This window comes from Papio anubis, chromosome 10, assembly GCF_008728515.1.
Source record: "Papio anubis isolate 15944 chromosome 10, Panubis1.0, whole genome shotgun sequence".
Taxonomy (NCBI): domain Eukaryota; kingdom Metazoa; phylum Chordata; class Mammalia; order Primates; family Cercopithecidae; genus Papio; species Papio anubis.
In genome coordinates this window covers 98,831,919-98,852,101 of record NC_044985.1, presented here as the reverse complement: position 1 = coordinate 98,852,101, position 20,183 = coordinate 98,831,919, and the positions used below count along the sequence as shown (strand labels likewise).

The 20,183-nt window shown below is 35.0% G+C and overlaps 1 protein-coding gene and 1 long non-coding RNA gene across 2 annotated transcripts in view; one reads left to right on the top strand and one right to left on the bottom strand.

Moving 5' to 3' along the window:
* The window catches only part of LOC103876499, a 38,131-nt gene extending 22,383 nt beyond the window's left edge, over positions 1-15,748 (bottom strand). The window contains exons 1-2 of the long non-coding RNA XR_002516264.2: positions 15,484-15,748; positions 7,809-7,875 (exon numbers count right to left, since the gene is read on the bottom strand). This is a non-coding gene — a long non-coding RNA (uncharacterized LOC103876499). The remainder of the gene's footprint in view (positions 1-7,808; positions 7,876-15,483) is intronic.
* The window catches only part of ABCA12 (ATP binding cassette subfamily A member 12), a 307,782-nt gene that overhangs the window by 186,735 nt on the left and 100,864 nt on the right, over positions 1-20,183 (top strand). Inside the window, exons 7-10 of the mRNA XM_021923961.2 lie at positions 2,133-2,318; positions 6,338-6,516; positions 14,169-14,281; positions 18,791-18,866. Coding sequence (XP_021779653.2) covers positions 2,133-2,318; positions 6,338-6,516; positions 14,169-14,281; positions 18,791-18,866 — 554 coding nt within the window. The remainder of the gene's footprint in view (positions 1-2,132; positions 2,319-6,337; positions 6,517-14,168; positions 14,282-18,790; positions 18,867-20,183) is intronic.

The following is a 20,183-nucleotide window of genomic DNA, read 5'->3' as shown; positions in this document are numbered from 1 at the left end:
TGTGAACTGGCAGCCTCTGAGCTAAATGTGTGTGTGAGTGTGTGTACGGAGATTTTAAGACATTGAATGTGCATGCCTTTAAGCAGAACACGTGCTCTTTGTAACTACAATCACCACTTCTCCTTATTGTCTTTCATCTGGCCAGATTCATATATTTAAGTTATTTGGCTGGTCCCATAGGTATTTAAGTCTTGTTTTATGTGCTCTTTAGAAATGAAAAGACATCATTTTCAACATTTGGCATTAGAGATACTATTCTCGCTATCTCTCTCCCACTCACCTTTCTTTTCTCCTTCCTCATGTCATCTACACACACACACACACACACAGAAGCATTTTTAATAATATATCTATGTGTTGTATAGCAACCATTTCTTTCATCTGATCATGAGACATGTCTTTAAAGTTTATTAACATTCCAATAACCATAACCACTGCTACTGAATATGTCTTCGTTAGTTATACTTAAATTAACACTCTGTACAACTGAGGGATCTCAATAAACTGAGTTATATAAATGAGTCAAAGGCCAGCACGAAAGTGGACTCCAGGAAATGGCATCACACTCATCAACTCTGCCCATGCTGGCCAAAATAGAGGACTTTTCAATCTGTCCAAAATAGACATTGAAAGTCTAGTTTACGTAATATTTGAGGTTTCTAATGTTTTTTGTCTGGCATAGAAGTCTCTCAATATGCCCAGTTAATCCCAGTCTAAAGCTTCCCCCAATCAAGTACAGTGTATAAATTAGAGAACGTTATTCTATTCCATTCTAATTCTTCCATATTGGTTCCTAGAAGTAGACAGTCTTGCATTGGATCAGATAAATTCTTTAATATCTAGAAGAGCAATGCTATTCTCCAAAATGCTACTTTATCGTATTGAAACTCCCAAGTTCTCTTTCTCATATGGAATAAAATTTCAGAATTTTGTGAGGCAGCACAGAGCTATATATCCAGGGGAGATAAGCCAAAAATGAAATTTCTATGTATGGATACATATTTTTAGAGTAGTTGGAGCAGGGAAGAGATGTAAAAATTAGGATGATATATTGATGCCTGTGTCAGCAATCTCTCTGATTCCTCTTTCTTTCTCTTTACTGCTTTCTGCAACACTTGCAAGAATGAGTAGAGAAATCATTTTGGGGTGAGTTTATGTGGACTGTTAGAAGAGAGATATGGATGAATGACTAGAAGGCCTAACACTTATAGTACATCCTAGATAAATAGATTCTGCCTTGTTCCATTACTTGTAGAATTTGAGTCACTAGAAGGTAGCATGTATATTTTGTAATATACACTTAAGAGGAGGATGAAATTGGCCTCACCTCATGGAGTAATAAGAATTAATTATTAAGATGGACCCCTTAAGTCTGACAACAAACTATCATTAGCTCTGTAAATATCTAAACAACTTAATAATGGTAAATATGATCAATATTATTGGTAAAATACTGCTACATCATGACTGGCTTAAATTATGAATATGTAGGGAGATTATGATGATTCCATTATGAAAATGATTTCCAGTGACTACTTTTAGTAGTTATGCCTGCTATTATATATTTTCATATATGTTTTCCTTTTTCTTTCTATATATAAGACTTAGATGGAAGAATTGCTTTGCAAATGAAGCAATCTATATTTGTACACTTCTGTAAATAAACACTGTTCATCCTAGGAATAGACCTCGAAGCTCCTTCTGTTGGAAGTCTTCCAAAGATCACAACCAGTTTCCCATGAGTGTCATGAAGAGTTAGGACACCTGAGTTAGGACACCGCTGCTCAATGTCCAGAAAAAATGAATAAGATTTTTATGCATGAAGATTTTTATAAGCAAAGACTCTGTATGCTGAGGTTTTCTAGTCAGAGACAAGAAATGAGTTCAGTCAAATAAATCATATATAAATCATTTAAATAATAACAATGACAAGAATTTACCACATTCATACATTCACTCTACAAGTTCTCATGGGTAAATTATATGTTCTTTATTGTTATTTTAATAGCTGCTATAATGGAGGACCTTAAAATGGCTATTTTGAAGAACGCTTAGATTCCTTGAAGACTAGAATATTTGAACATCTACAATTATTAACATTCATATTTTACTCTTTTCACACATGCTTTTAGCTGTTAAAGCAAAATTCAACTTCAGAAGATATACGAAAAGAACTGTGTGATAGCTATCCAGGATACATTGTGGATGATGCCTTCTCTTGGACCTTTCTAGGAAGAAATATTTTTAACAAATTTTGCCTTTCTAACATGACCCTTTTAGAGTCTTCTCTCCAAGAACTAAACAAACAGTTCTCCCAGGTGAGTGTAGACCTTTGATGTACAAAGTGACTCAACATGAATTAAAGAGCAATTCTATAGCCCATGTAGACTGGGAAATGCTGACTGGGATGTTTGTTTACCTTAGGGATGCTTTCCTCGCATAGACATCTGCACACAAAGTTTCATCTTAAGTAGTATTACATATTTAATGTGAAAGGTTGAAATGATTTCAATGCTAAACCAAAAATATTACATTATGGTTAATGTGGACACACCTTTTAAATAAAATATGGCTTTGCTCTACAGTAAATGAAGTTTGATTGTTTTCTCTGAGACCTTTAGGTGAGATTACTCAGGCTGTGATACAAGTTTAATAATTAAATTATCACAGTCATATAACTGTCAGAATTTAGAATAATGGGTAAAATCTTTTTATTTTTCTCACTGGCTTCAAACCTAGTTTGAAAAGCTAGTTTTTCTTTAATTGTGAATTTTCAAAAACTTTTATTTAGGTTCAGGGGCACATATTGCAGGTTTGTTATATAAGTAAACTCATGTCACAGTGGTTTGTTGTCTAGATTATTTTGTCACCCAGGTACTAAGCCTAGTACTCAGTAGTTATTTTTTTCTGATCCTCACCCTCATCCCACTCTTCACCCTCAAGTAAGTCCTAGTGTCTGTTGTTCCCCTCTTTGTGTCCATGTGTTCTCGTCATGTAGCTCCCACTTATAAGTGAGAAAACGCAGTATTTTGTTTTCTGTTCCTGCGTAGTTTGCTAAGGATAATGGCCTCCAGCTCCATCCATTTTCCTGCAAAGGACATCATCTTGTTGTTTGTTATGGTTGCATAGCATTCCGTGGTGTATGTGTACCACATTTTCTTTATCCAATCTGCCACTGATGGGCATTGAGGTTGATTCCATGTCTTTGTTTTCGTTTTGTTTTGCTTTTTGTTTTTTCTGAGACACAGCTTCACTCTGTCACCCAGGCTGGAGGGCAATGGTGCTATCTCAGCTCACTGAAACCTCCGCCTCCCAGGTTCAAGTGATTCTCGTGCCTCAGCCTCCCACGTAGATGGGACTACAGGCCCAGGCCACCACGTCCAGCTAATTTTTTTTTTTTTTTGTATTATTAGTAGAGATAAGGTTTTGTCATGTTGGCCAGGCTCGTCTCGAAATCCTGACCTCAAGTGACCCACCTGCCTCGGCCTCCCAAAGTGCGGGGATTACAGATGTGAGCCACTGCACCTGGCCAAGTCTATGTCTTTGTTATTGTGTGACTAGTGCTGCAGTGAACATACATGTGCATGTCTTTATAGTAGAATAGTTTATATTCTGCTGGGTATATACCCAGTAATGGGATTTCTGGATTGAATGTTTTTAGGTCTTTGAGGAATCACCACACTGTTTTCCACAATGTTGAAACTAATTTATACTCCCAGTAACAGTGTTTAAGTGTTTCCTTTCTCTGCAACCTCACCAGCATCTGTTATTTTTTGACTTTTTTTTTTTTTTTTTTTTTTTTGAGACCGAGTCTTACTCTGTGCCCCAGGCTGGAGTGCAGTAGCGCGATCTCGGCTCACTGCAAGCTCCGCCCCCCTGGGTTCACGCCATTCTCCTGCCTCAGCCTCCAGAGTAGGTGGGACTACAGGGGCCCGCCACCTCGCCCGGCTAATTTTCTTGTATTTTTAGTAGAGACGGGGTTTCACCGTGTTAGCCAGGATGGTCTCGATCTCCTGACCTCATGATCCGCCCGTCTCGGCCTCCCAAAGTGCTGGGATTACAGGCTTGAGCCACCGCGCCCGGCCATTTTTTGACTTTTTAATAGCCGTTCTGACTGGTGTGAGATGGCATTTCATTGTGGTTTTGATTTGCATTTCTCTAATGATCAGTGATATTGAGCTTTTTTTCATATGCTTGTTGGCTGTAGGTATGTCTTGTTTTGAAAAGCATCTGTTCATGTCCTTTGCCTACTTTTTAGTGGAGTTGTTCTTTTTTTTTCTTGGAAATTTGTTTAACTTCCTTATAGATGGTGGATATTAGACTTTTCTCAGATGCATAGTTTGCAAAAATGTTCTCCCATTTCGTAGGTTGTCTGTTTATTCTGTTGATGGTTTCTTTGCCGTGCAGAAGCTCTTAAGTTTAATTAGATCTCATTTGTCAATTTTTGCTTTTGTTTTGATTGCTTTTGGCATCTTTGTCATAAAATATTTACCATTTCCTGCGTCTAGAATTGTGTTGCCTAAGTTATCTTCCAGGGTTTTTATAATTTGGGGTTTTACATTTAAGTCTTTAATCAAACTTCAGTTGAATTTTGTATATGGTTGTAAGCAAGGGGTCTGGTTTCATTCTTCCACATATGGCTAGCCAGTTATTCCAATGTCATTTATTGAGTAGGGAGTTCTTTCCCAATGGCTTGTTTTTGTCACCTTTGTTGAAGATCAGATGGTTGTAGGTGTGTAGCCCTATTTCTGGGTTTGTTATTCTGTTCCATTGGTCTATGTGTCTGTTTTTGTACCAGTACCATGCTGTTTTGGTTACTGTAGCCCTGTAGTATAGTTTGAAGTTAGGTAACGTGATTCCTCCAGCAAGAAGTTAAATTTTGATAAAACAATATATCCCTCTCACCAAAATATCATACATTAGAACCAAGAACACTCTACTATGGAGTGTTTGCATACATTAGTCTTTAAAAAACTTAATGTTAAGTTCCAGGATACATGTGTAGGATGTGCAGGTTTGTTACATGGATAAATGTGTGTCATGGTGGTTTGCTGCACCTGTCAACCCATCATCTAGGTATTAAGCCAAGCATGCATTAGCTATTTATCTGGATGTTTTCCTTTCCCCTACCCACTTCTGACAAACCCCAGTGTGTGTTATTCCCCTCTGTGTGTCCATGTATTCTCATTGTTCAGCTCCCACTTACAACTGAGAACATGTGGCGTTTGGTTTTTTTTTCCTGTGTTAGTTTGCTGAGGATAATGGCTTCCAGCTACATACATGTCCCTGCAAAAGACATGATCTCATTCCTTTTTTCTGGCTGCATAGTATTCCATGGTGTATAGTATTCTTTATCCAATCTATCATTGATGGGCATTTGGGTTGATTTCATGTCTTTGCTATTATGAATAGTGCATACACTGGCCTTAAACAACAATGGTAAAAATGAGACACCAATAATCTAGATTTAATGAAACCCCATATACAATGAGAGATCACAAAAAAAGTTCAAAATTCTCTTGAAATTTTATAGATAAAAATAAATGAAATATGTCCATATCTAGTATTTTCTCCTTGATTTTTAAAATTTTTATTGTAATTTCTTTTAAGTACAGAATGCTTAAATAACGCTTTAGTAATCTGAGTTTTCCAAAGTAATCCAATTAGAGGTATGGTTATAATAATCCCCAATCCAATGTAAAGCACTTATGATATATTTTTTAACAAAATTGGCGGTCATGTAGAATAGAATATGTGGTAAAAAAAAAAAAAGACATTATTCAAAATCACATAGCACTAAGTATGTGTAATTGTAATAGTAAACACTTTCCTGAATTTTATATATATATATATATATACATACACACACACACACACACACAATTTATAAATCCAACTATATCTCTACTAATCTGTATATTATTTTTAGGAGTACTCCATGCAAACAATATAATATCTAGAAATAAGTATAGGGAAGATATATCTGCAACTCCTAAACCAAGTCCTAAGAAAAAAAAACATTACTCAAAGCTAATTTTATGTTAGGAACTTAATTTTAATTTTGAAATATATAATTTGAAATATTTTATATAAATACAGCTTTGTTAACCAAATTTTATGCCAATTTCTGGAGCTACAGGGAAAAGATCCAATTATGTTTAAGAACATTAGAAATAGTTGCTGGTTTTCCAAATAAAAGATTGGCTTCAAACTGAGTGAAGATCTAAAAGAATTGCTTATGTGAAAATCAGATTTTTGATGCTTTTAAAAACAGCAAACCACGTGATTACGAATGTTAAAGTCTCATTTTACTCTGTTTGTGGTTTTATATTTTAAGCTATCCAGTGACCCCAACAATCAGAAGATAGTGTTTCAGGAAATAGTCAGAGTGCTGTCTTTCTTCTCACAAGTGCAAGAGCAGAAAGCTGTGTGGCAGCTTCTCTCTAGTTTTCCAAATGTGTTTCAGAATGACACATCACTAAGCAATCTATTTGATGTTCTTCGAAAGGCAAACAGGTAAGAAAATATAAGAATTAAATGTAATATTAGTGTTCACAAAGAAGTCTTTAAAAAATGTTACCTATGATGATTACTGTTAGGTAATCCTTCAGCCCCTTATTGCAGATTTTAGCAACAAAGGTGAGTGTATTAGTTAAACAAAGAAGAAACACACACTGTGCCATCAAGGTTATGGAAGCATCCATGAGGAACTGATCCTAACTGTTGTATCGTTACTGGGTATCACAGAGCTTCTAAGAATGAGGTGTACAGCAGGACCAACGATATATTGCAGCACTGACTCCAGCTCATCCAGGGACAACCTGAGCTCTAAGCATCGAGCATTTAAACTATCCAGGAATAAAATATCTCAGTGAGTTTTGTTTGGTACCATCCAATATAAAACAACTATTTTGGTAGGAGTTTTGTTCCTAGTCACCTCAAAGAGGTTGGTCTCCCTCATGTGTAGTCAGCTTAGAAATGACCTTTCCAAGCCTGCATATCAGTTAGCCTTGGTATATATGTTATAAAGATTTTAAAATCTTTGCAGGAGAAACCCCTTTAAAGGTTACTTTATTCGGAAAAGAGATCTCGGCATGGCCAGTATTTAGAGTTTAATGGACAGTACTTAGGTTTTGATTGCCCTGTATAGCTAATTTGAAAATATGCCTTAAAAATCCAACTACTGCATCAATGATGTTCGATTATTAAGTGCCTATTACATGCTAGACATGTTACCAAGCCGTTTGTACACATTATCACATTGAATCTTACAACAAACAGTATTTATTTTATAAATTAGGTAACAGTCATAAAAATTAAATATTTGCAGATCATGCATCTTGAAGGGTTTGCAACTAGGTTTTCTAACTCCAGAACCCAGGCTGCCTCTCTTATATGTCACTAATAGCATGATGTAGTCTATTTTATGTGTCTAAAGCATCAGACAAGATGGTTTTTTACTTTCGGAATGCTTTTAAGAGCTTATATCTGTTCAAAGACCTTATAATAAGTCCTTGTATTGATACAATAATCTCATTTGATTCTCAGAATAGTGCTTTGAGCTGGAGATGACAGGTTCCCATTTTACAGAAGAGCAGACAAATCCTTATGGAGGTCAAATGGCTTCCCCAAGGTTCTACAGTTAGTATGTGGCAAAGCCAGGACCTAAACTCAAAGAATTAGAATCCCAGTCCTATACTGTTTCCATGGTAACATACCCTAACTGGAATACAGAAGGAGCAAGATATTAGGAAGTTTGATTCTCTATGTTAACCCTCATTTTATCTCTTAGGGAAATTTTCACTCACTCAGAATTTTGACATTTGATCCTTTTCCTCCTATTTATCTTCTCTCTTAGGAAGCAAACAGGTGAATCTGTAAAAGGAGAAAAGGAGAAGGGGAATTGTACGACTTGTATAGTGTAGCAGTGAAAAGAGTCAAAATAATATTCAGACCACAAATAAGACATCACTACACACTCACTGGAATGGGTAAAAAGTTAAAAGATGTATAATTCCAAGTGTCGGCAAGAACATAGAGCAACTGAAGTGGTCATATATTACCAGTTAGCGTGGAAAACAACACAATCATTTGGAAAATAGTGTGACAGCTTCTAATGAAGTTAAACAGTAGATCTATATGAGGCTGCATTCTACTCTTGGGTATTTATCCAAGAAAATGAAAATATACGCCCATACGAAGACTTGTATGCTAATGTTTATTTCTTGATAATAGCTAAAAGTTGAGCTGGGTAATCAAATATCTATAAACAAAATGGCAAAACAAATGTGGTTTGTTCATATAATTCATATATTAAAATGCAACACAGCAATAAAAATAAGCAGATTATTGAGTCACACAAGGTAAATAAGTTTGATTAATAGTATGCTGGCAAAAACATCAAAACAAAAAATATATACTGTGTATGTAGATAGTGTATCATCCTACTTATAGAAGGTTCTAGAATTGACACAATTAATCTATAGTGTTAGAAATCAGATCAGTGAATTCGTGAGCAACTTCATGAGAAAAATTTTCTGGGGTGATTGAAATGTTTGTATCTTAATTGACATGGTGGTTACATGTATGTGTATTTGTCAAAACTTATAATTTCACTTTGTACCTCGTAAGTTTATACAATTAAAAATTATCACTTTACAACTTTAAAAAACTCATTGAATTGTACACCTCATATAGGTGCATCTTATTGTATTTAAATTATACTTCAATGAAATTTGATTAAAAAATCAACAACAACAAAACAACAAAAATTCCACAAAATAATATTTAGCAAAAGGCAGAAGATCTAAAAATACTCTAGGCATTATTTTTTTTAAATTTATTTTTTATTATACTTTAAGTTCTAGGGTACATGTGCACAACATGCAGGTTTGTTACATATGTATACATATGCCATGTTGGTGTGCTGTACCTATTCACTCGTCATTTACATTAGGTATATCTCCTAATGCTATTTCTCCCCTCTCCCCCCACCCCATGACAGGCCCCAGTGTGTGATGTTCCCCTTCCTGTGTCCAAGTGTCCTCATTGTTCAATTCCCACCCATGAGTGAGAGCATGCAGTGTTTGGTTTTCTGTTCTTGCAATAGTTTGCTGAGAATGATGGTTTCCAGCTACATCCATGTCCCTACAAAGGACTTGAACTCATCCTTTTTTATGGCTGCATAGTATTCCATGGTGTATATGTGCCACATTTTCTTAATCCAGTCTGTCATTGATGGACATTTGGATTGGTTCCAAGTCTTTGCTATTGAGAATAGTCTAGGCGTTGTTTTGGTGGAGCAAATTACACTGGTAAAAACATTGTGCTGTGGCTATTTTATTTTAACAAGCTCTAATCCAAGTGCTGCAGCTATTTTAATTCCCTTTAAATTTTAAAATATAATTATTGCATATTTTGGCACTATGCAATAGAGTATGTTGTCAAGTAATGATTATAAATGTAAAAGAGTCTGCATAATAATGAAAATAGCTTATTAATAAATAACTTCAACTCAAGCACCTTAGCAAAACAAACAAACAAATAATGTAATTTAAAATGGACAAAAGATCTGAATAGATACTTCTTAAAATAACACATATAAACAGCCAACGTGTATTTTTAAAATGCTCAACATCACTCATCATCAGGGAAATGAAAATCAAAATCAAAACTATAATGAGATATCGTCTAACTGCAGTTAGAATGGCTAGTATCAAAAAGACAAAAACAATAACAGATGCTGGCAGCATACAGAGAAAGGTAAACTCTTACACACTCTTGGTGGGAATGTAAAGTGGAATAGCCATTGCGGAAAATAATATGGAGGTTCCTCAACAAATTAAACATGCACAGAAAGACAAATACTACATAATCTCATTTTTATGTGGAGCCTAAAAATGTTGATCTCATAGAAGTAGAATGTAGAATAATGGTTACCAGAGGCTGGGTGAAAGGGGAGGATGAGGGAAGGCTGATCAAGGGGTAGAAAGTTACAATTAGATAGGAGTAGCTGGGACTACAGGCATGTGCCACCATGCCCGGCTAATTTTAGTATTTTTAGTAGAGATGGGATTTCATCATATTGGCCAGGCTGGTCTCAAACTCCTGACCTTGTGATCTGCCTGCCTTGGCCTCCCAAAGTGTTGGGATTACAGGTGTGAATCACAGCACCTAGCCTATTTTGTATTCTTTTCTTACATTTTTTATCTTAAATTTTCTTTAATTCAGCAGTATTTCTTTTTATTTTTAACTGACAAAAATTTTATATATTTATGGCATACGACATGTTGTAATATATATGTACATTGTGGAACGGCTAAGTCAAGCTATTTAACATATACATTTCTTTCATATACTTATTTTTTTGTGAGAACACTTGAAATCTACTAGCTTAACAATTCTTTTTGTATGTAATATACTTTTATTTACATAAACAGGCCTTAGGGCTGGATTTGGCCTGCAGGTTGCATGGGTTAGTAGGTGCAGCAAACCATTATGGTACACGTATACCTATGTAACAAACCTGCATGTTCTGCACATGTATTCATGCCCCCTCCCCTCTTTTTTTTTTAGAAGAAATAAAAAAAAGATTTGGGACACATAACATTTTGTTTGTTTGTTTGTTTTTTGAGATGGTGTCTCCTTCTGTTGCCCAGTATGGAGTGCAGTGGCATGATCTCAGCTCACTGTAACCTCCACCTCCTGGATTCAAGCAATTGTCCTGCCTCAGCCTCCCAAGTAGCTGGGATTACAGGCACGCGCCACCACACCCAGCTAATTTTTTCATTTTTTTGGTAGAGACGGGGTTTCACCATGTTGGCCAGGCTGGTCTTGAACTCCTGACCTCAGGTGATCCGTCCATCTTGGCCTCCCAAAGTGCTGGGATTACAGGTGTGAGCCACCGTGCCCAGCCAACGTTTTGTGTTCTTACCAATAGCATGGAAGGTTTGGATTTCTTCATATCTTTGCCAATACTTTTTGTCTCTTTTAAAATTTAATAATATGCATCCTGAGAGCTATGCAATGATATTGAGATTTTGATTTGCATTTCTCTGATGATTGAACATTTTTTCATATGTCTATTGGCTATTTATATGTTTTCTTTGGAGAAATATTTATTCAAGTCCTTAGTCTATTTTTAAATTGGGTTTATTTATTTATTTATGTATTTATGTATTTACTATTGAGCTGTAGAAGGTCTTTATATATTCTGGAAATTAACTCTTTATCAGATAAATGGTTTCCAAATATTTTCTACCATTGTATAGGTTGCCTTTTTGATAGAATAGCATCTGACTTTTATTTAGTCAGAACTTTTCGGGGTGGTCCAGTAATTTATATACTTGATCTTTGTAACATGATAGCCCCTAGTTAATGTGGTTTTTGAGCGCGTGAAATGTGCTAGTGTATCTAAGCAACTGAATGTGTAATGTTACTAACTTTGATTAATTTAAATTTTAAAAACTGATACTTGATTCAATTATTGTAATACTTTTTAGTATGTTTAGAATGGCTTAGGTATGTGAATCTACTTTTTCACCTGTAAATTTAATGAAATATAAATACAGATTAAGACTTTTCAATTAAAATTTGGCATCTGCATTGAGATGCCCCATTAGTTTGGAGATGTAGTACAGTAAAGGACCTAAATTCTTTCATTAGAAATTTTTATATTCATTAAATATTGAAATGCTAATATTTTGGATGTATGGAGTTAAAATATATTATTAAAGTTAATTTCATCTGCTTCTTTTAACTTTTTAAATGTGACTACTAGAAAATTCTCAATTAAATACATGGGTTGGATTATATTTCAGTATAAACCATTTTTTAAAGTCAGCTGTTTATTATTATGATTAAGCTGACAGTGTCACTAAAAGCCATAATTTTCTCACAAATGACTGTGTTTTATCACAACATTATGGTCTCATTGGTTTATCTTAATCTTTGTTGAACAAGTAATAGAGACAAATGGACCCCACAGGAATTTTTATTATTTTTCTAGCATTTGTTTTACATTGTAAATTGTATATAAACCAACCACCAAAATCAGGTTATATAATGTTAAAGTTAAGACAGTAATTAGCAGAAATGAGCAACCTCAAAAGTCGAGAAAAGCGTATGATAGGATACACAGGATTGTTGCCTTACTGAGATGAAGGTTATGCTGAGGCATAAATCACAAAAACTCTTTTTAAAAATTACCTTTACTCAGAAGGCAACTTGTTTTTGATGATGTTTTGTTTTGATGATTTCCATTTTTATATGATAAAGAGAAGAAAAATAATCTATAAAGTAAAATAAATATCAAGTATCAATGGTTTAAAGGATTTCAGAGAAGATGGGAGTCCAGGTGTCATTATTTATTAAGTTACATTTTGTTAGATAAAGATTAATGAAGTCTACTGACATTTAATTAATAATGTTAATGATAATAATGCTGAAAGGTTTAATGAGATTGTCAAATGTTCAGTCTTTGAAGATGTTACTTTGGGACATTAGGTCAGGTGAGTCAAGCAGAGGGTCAGGCTTGAAGGCCGGCCAAGACTTACGCCCTGAGATAGGCTAACTGGTCTCCGTGGTTGCTAGGGTTTGGAAGTAACCCAACACCTGAGCACCAGGAGATTCTTGGGGCAAACATAAAAATGCCTGAGGTATCACCAGTCATGTATATAGAGCAGAGATGAGAAAAATACAGCCATGTCTCTGTGGCCAACTGTTTGGAACACAGCTGGGTGATAAGTTAACAATGCCTGTGGGCTCTGTGCAGAAATGTTCTGCCCTCCTTCTCCCCACCATGTTGAAGCAAAGCTTTTGTGCCAGAGGCAACATATAGAGGAGATAGAACATCAACTTTGAAATAGACAGACCCCAGCTGTACTTGTTATTAACTAAATAACCTGGTGTAAATTACTTAACTTTTTTAACTTTCATTTTCCCATCTGCAAAACTGGACAAATAAATTGAATTTATAGAATTATTAGAAAACTAAACGTTAGAAAATATATATGCATACATTTTTGTGTATGTTTATAAACATACACACATATCCACATGTATATCCTTATGTTATACTAGATACTACCCAGATGGCACCCTAGACATAGGTCTCTAAACAGCTATCATTCATATCTAGGGGACTAAAATTAACATAATCTTAATCTAAATCTCAAAAACTCTAAAAACATTATAGAATGCCATGAACATGTACACAAATACTATCTATTGCTGAAATACGCATTCAGTTTACTAAGAAACTTGATAGGGAAAAATTACTGTTGGCTAATTTGTACTACATTTAACTTCACAATGTCAAATTTTTAACAAAAGCCTTTTGTTTTCACTACTACTTAACTAAAGCATTGACTCAACTGTTGATATAAGTCACAGTATTTGTATAATGTAGAAATACATGTGTAATAACAATATTTCTTTAAAATGCACTAATGGCTATAAAGGAACTAAAAGACATGTTTTAAGTAACTAATCGTGTTTGCGAAATACAGGATGAACTCAAGCATAACTGAATTTTCTGATTGTCTATCCCCAGTGTAGACTGCCCATATTATTGGTAACATAAAAGCTATAGAAACAGAGTGTGGATATTAATTTTGAACTACCTCTGGAATAGTGCCTATAGACCACTTAGAGGACAGAATATAGTCGTTAATTAGGGCAACGTCCATTTTCTTTTTCGAAAACATTACTATCTGTTTAGCAAAAGATAAATATTATAAATGCTTAAATAATAATTATTCCAGAAACTAGATCCTTTATTTGGGTTTGGTTTTTAATGAAAATACTTTCTAATATTTAATTTTTCTTTTTAGTTAAAAAAAGATGTATTCTTTAATTGAAAGTTGGTTTTCCTAACTACTTATTTCTAAGTCTTAGAAAAAAATCAGTGGGAACCTTGCTGCATTACTTTAAGGCTGGTGATTCCTGATGTTTTAGAAACCTGGAAACGTAAACTGCTCTGTCCAGTTAAGAATATTTTGTTGGGATTTTGTGCATGAAAAGACAAATAATTACATTACAAAGAGTAGCATCTTGTCTTTTATAAGAATAATTTTCTATACTGTAGCCATTTTCTCCTTGAATAATCTTTTGTTTCTGTCTGCAAACCTTGAAACAGAATCTGGTTTAATTGTTTTTTGACTCCTTAGTGTGCTACTGGTTGTGCAGAAGGTTTATCCACGTTTTGCAACTAACGAAGGTTTCAGAACCCTCCAGAAGTCTGTTAAACATCTGCTGTACACTCTGGATTCCCCAGCTCAAGGTATTATATTTCCATTTCACTGTGTTAAATTCAGTGTCACAAAGCCCACTGGAAATATAAAGCAGAGTGCAATGAAAGTAATCATGTAGAGATGATATTATTCTTAGGTGGGGACATATGCTATGAATAAATCTGGATCTCAAGTTAATCGAAGTGTGGAGAAAGGGAGAAATGGCCAAGAAGAGGGAACTGTGACTTTCTAGGGTTTTTATTTAGGTGAAGATGATCTCTGTTAGCTTATAAAACTATGTTTATACTTGGTATAGACAAAAAATCAGGGAATATGCCTCAACAAATAAATTTCTACCTTACTATTTGAAACAAATGCCTAAAGTGAATTGCAGTGTTTTTAACTTCATTTTCAAATTTTGATTTTTTAATTAGAGTTCTTTCATTGCAAAAATATGCCCCTCAACCATCTTGATATTAGAACACAAATAGATTAGTATAAATATACTGCTGTGTCCAGTAAGACAAGGTATAACATGTTGGTAGTCAGTCACAGAATGTCCCTTTGGCACATCTAGAATAGTACTGTCTACACTCGCATGGAGACATACAGCTACATACACACAGACACATACAGACAAAGGTTTGGAGATATAAGGAATAAATCCCTACTTGCCAAGTTTTGTTAACAATTTATCTCTGGTGAATAAATTTAGAATTATGTTTTCTCAGTGAGTTTGTCAGCTTTTACGTATGTCGACTTTTACCTTTAGAGTACAAAATAAGCATCCTGAGATCATCAGGTCAAAAGCTGATTGTTCATTATATAGTCTTGAAATATCAATTTTCATATAAAAAGAAAGCATGCCTGTGAAGGCTTTGAAGAATTTTCACTGGAGGGTCCAACAATACTCTTGGATGTCATTTTCTGTTAGTCTAGAGCATTTTTTATATCTACAATTGCAGAATTGATGGTTAGCTTGCAGGATTGACCGTTATTAAATTTGATGGTCTTGACGTCCATTAGAAAAACAGGATTACTCTAAAAAAAAAGTTTAGGCTAGAAAACCAGAGAATGTGCTAACAAACAATTATTTCCTCTGTATTCTTTTCATATTTGCATTTTAAAGGCTTAAGAACTTAATGTTTCTCCTTACTACCTTTTCCTTTTTATCTTCAGACTCACACTTTATAATTAATATAAAGTAAAGTAATAAAGTTACATTTTTTAATATTTTAAGAACAAAGCTCACCTGTGCTTCAAAAGCTGGAGAAGTAAGCAGCATTTCTTATTAAGCAGGGAGCAGAACACGTTTCCTGGTGAAAGATGTAATTCAGTTTTCAATATTTAACAGTGACCATGTTTTTTGTCTATGACTGTGCTAATCATCTTGGCAAGTCTTAAAACACGTCATTGGATGGTCAAGAAGACAAGAAAATACACCAAGGAAATGTATTTTTATTCATAAAATTTGATGTACTTACCTTTTGTTTGTTTTTAAATTTCCTGCACTGTGAGTTTATCAAGCCAAGAATACCAATGCAGATGTATTAATGTCAATTCCTAAAAGTTATTAACTTCAAATCCCTACCCGTTTGAGCAGAAATTGTGTAGACTTTGAAAACCCTCCTAAGTATTTCTAGGAATCTTTCAGGGAACTTAAACTTGTCATTGAAGGCAGAACTAATGATTACAGTTCAACAGCACTGGGGTTTCTGGTCCATGTACAAATACCTGCCCCATAACCCAGGCCACCTCAATCTTAATCTTCACAGTGTTCAGCAGTATTTTTGAAAATGAACATCCTTTTTCCCTTGGTTTTTTACTCTGTTATGCTGGAGTGGGGTGGTATCTCATAGCAGAGTTGCTTGGATTCTCTCTAATATAATGGTTAAGATAGCTTTGTAGGCTTCATATCACTCTTTCAAGTAAAGAACATAATAGGTAATATTTATTGTATCAATGCTCAGTACTTTAGTATCTGAAATTTGTTTTATCATCTAAATAACTCTGTGAGATACAGTTATTATCCCATTTTATAGACAAAGAAACAGGCTTAAGGAGGCTGGGTGCTTGTCATACGTTACTCATCCAGCAAACGACCAAACTGAGATTAGAACTTGGATCTGTATATCTCCAAAGCTAGGCCCCAGGAGCTCTTTTATGAACAGCCTCACTTAAACATTTGCCTTCTGGGACATACTTGCTTCTGAGGTATCTCACTGGGACATGCAAGTACCAGCTTAACCTCAGAAGGGCCCGCACTTTCAGCCACTGATAGAGCTTGGCTCTCCGTTCACACTTATCATTCTGTGGGAAGCCATATGCTACATTTTTTCCCCTGCCTTCCCCCATTCCTCTCCACACTCTGATTTCTACCCACTTTCCTCACACCATGTTTATCTCTGATCCACCCTGAAGTATGAGCACACTTCAAGATTTCTTCAGGAGCCTCCTTGGCAACCATGAAAATAGAGAGTTGCTAATAAACACCTGGCAAGAAGGTTGCCTCCTAACTTCCTATCTCAAGATATCTAATTCTCAGCTCGGCTCCAGCGAGGATCCTTGCTACACAGTTAATACACTCTATAGTATGTCTATTTATAAATACTGAGTTTTGGGAGCAGAGATTATCTTTGTGACTCATTGGAATTTGTTCTTTTGCAAAATAGTACATTATACAAAATTACATTTTTAGGATGTAATTTAGGATAGAAAGCAATCCTTACTGATAAAAAGAGGTTCCTTACTGATAAAAAGAGGTCATCTATGCACCATATTTCTGTGTCTGTGAATATAATTTTAAGTATTCCTAATCTTCCAAATATAAAAGAAGTAAAATCTCAGTTTTTAAGGGTCTGTAACATTTTCTATTTCATTAAGACCTGTTTAGTATAGCATTTCTTCCAATATACTTTATAGTCCTTAGTGACCAGAGGGAAAAGTCTTTATTTAACTTCAGGGTCAAGTCTATCATTGATAATATAAAGTTACTTTTCTATTAGTTACTTATTTTATTTGACTTGATGAAAAAGAGAAACTATAACCACGTAGTATTACAAATACCACTTAGCTTGCTCAGCATGACATAGGAGTTCAAAGTGAGCAAAATTTGATCATAGAAAAAGTTTTATATACCTGTCCATTGCAAAAGCATAAATCTCAACAGGTGTTTAAATCTATAGTTATTCTCTATATAGATGCCAACGCATAATAGGTATTACTATTGTTAATTAGGTTTATTATTCTGGGCATCCCATTCATTCTTAGCCCTTTAACTCACTGATGCATTACTATAATTAGAGCAATAATATTCAGCTGCATCGTGAGCAGAGCACAGGAAAACTCCACTCTGCTGAACAGGAAAAACTGAGACAGCTGCTCTGCCAGATAGTAGGGGCCATACAAACATGACTTAACATGACTGATACAGGTGACAGACAAGGAGATTTTTAATTCTGGGATAGTCTTTTTTACATACATGCTAATTCAAATAAAATTAATAATCGGGACCAGAAAAAATTGGGTGATTGCATAGTTTTGTGCTAGTACCTTTTTAGAAGGCTTTAGGTTGCACTAACTAGAAATAATATAAGAACTATTGAAGCTGGTAATAAAATATCCCATTGAAAGTGATTAAGCCAATGCTAAAAATGACAGCATTGAAACATACTGGATTATTTATGAGGAATGAGTAGAGTCTGAAGACAAGGCTGAAATAAGTGATACCATTTCCCTAAAGGAGCTGAATTAAAGTATTGGATTTATGATGTTTTTATTTATGCAGGGGCCATTTAAAACATTTTCATTTTCAATTTTTATGTGAATGCTGTGGCACACTTACTCTTTTATGATACAACCTTATGCAGCAGGCTAAATCAGGGACCTATTTAACTTCTGGGGGTAACTCATGGTGTTAAATTAGATCTTTCTATGTGGTTTCCATTAGACCAAACTTAGTGACTGCCTTCCACACTATGCACCTTCATATTATTTGAGAACTCTCAGAACAGTTCTGTTAACATCAGTCAATTTGCATTCACAGCTGCATTCAATTGAGATTAGTGGCTGCTTTTTGAAAGATAGAAAATACAGATTAGTGATGGCAGATGTTTCCTGAGGCTACATTCTAGACAACTGAAGGCAAAAAAAAAAAAAAAAAAAAAAAAAAATCCAGTGACCCATAAGACTAAAATTGGCTTCATTTGATTAACAAATCACGTGGTAGTCAATCTTCATTATAGTACTCAGCAGTCATCTGCATATGCAGGTCCTGGGATAAAATAATGTAGTGGCTTGATGCACAGACAAAGAACTTGTTAGAAATGCATATGCTTGACCATTGGGATTATTTTGATCAGTAGGCATCTATTTCCTATAAATATCACAAATATTTCTAACAAAAGAGCATAGATGTCTTTTATACAATTCTTTGGAGAATGATTCTGCAGATTTCTGCATTTTCTCCTCATTGATTTGACCTGGGATGGTTTTCACTGAGGAAAAAATCTTTAAGCAAACATGTTAAATGTTTACCTATATCAAAATTATTACTTTAGGTGACTCCGATAATATAACACATATGTGGAGTGAGGATGATGGACAGACATTATCTCCAAGCAGTCTGGCTGCGCAGTAAGTCTTTGTTTATTTCTAAATAGGTAGATAACTTGGCTGAATAAACAATCAAAACAATTTCTAAACATGATTCTCTTATCAGTGTACATAAGCATGGAATAGAAAAACCAACTATTGACTAAGCAAAGGGAAGGGCATAGTCCAAATAAAGTTGAAACTTATTTTTTGATATTATTTAATGATACTTTAGCATTGCACACAAAAAATCTCGTTTTCAGTTCCAAGCTTGCATAACTAGATCTAATGTGTCATGTCTGGATTGGTTACCTTATGCCTATGAGGATGATCTAGCTGGAGGGCTGCCAACACTTTTCTTTCACTACAAACAGTGTATAAGTATCTGTCTTGCTGTGTGCAGGCTGCTATAGCGAAGTACCATAAACTGAGCAGCTTATAATCAAGCCTCCTAGTACCGTCATCTTGGGGGTTAGGAGTTCAACATATGAATTTCAAGAGAACATACTCATTCATACCATAGCAGCCTTCGATTTTTTTATTACTATTTTTTGGGTTTCTAGAGAGTAAAAATGTTTTTTATGCTTAAACAAGATAATGCAAAATTTGTTTGCTTTCAGTGGTATTCAGTTAGGCAAAACTGTTTGTAGGTTATTTAATTTGGGGCTTTTATTGGCATAAAAGTCTCAGGAATAGGCAGTGGAAATAACAGCAGCAACTATGCTGTCTAAAGACCATTAATGTAAGCAGATCCTGAAGTAACTGTGATAATTATGGTAAGAAATGCAGTTGCTTATGGTAGTTAATTGAGGCAAATTCCTGTAGTTTAAGGCAAATGTAGAGACTAGATGGCCTGCCTGTTAGGTAAAGATTGCTTTAGCCTATAAATTATACTATTGAAATTCTTTGATTTTAGTCCCAAAGGATACGTTTTTGTGCTATCGGAAATTTATACAAATAAAAACAACCAGGAGTACTTAGGTTTAACCAATGTTTTGTTTTTCTAAAATAGAATGTACCTAGTTGTTTGCAAACTTTCTATTATTTAACGAGAAGTTCTCCAACTCTGAGAGTAGATTCTGGCCAAAATCCTTGTGTAAACAACTACCTCCTGTTTCTTTTTTTTTTTTTTTTGAGACTGAGTCTGGCTCTGTCGCCCAGGCTGGAGTGCGGTGGCCGGATCTCAGCTCACTGCAAGCTCCGCCTCCCGGGTTCACGCCATTCTCCTGCCTCAGCCTCCCGAGTAGCTGGGACCACAGGCGCCCGCCACTTCGCCCGGCTAGTTTTTTGTATTTTTTAGTAGAGACGGGGTTTCACCGTGTTAGCCAGGATGGTCTCGATCTCCTGACCTCGTGATCC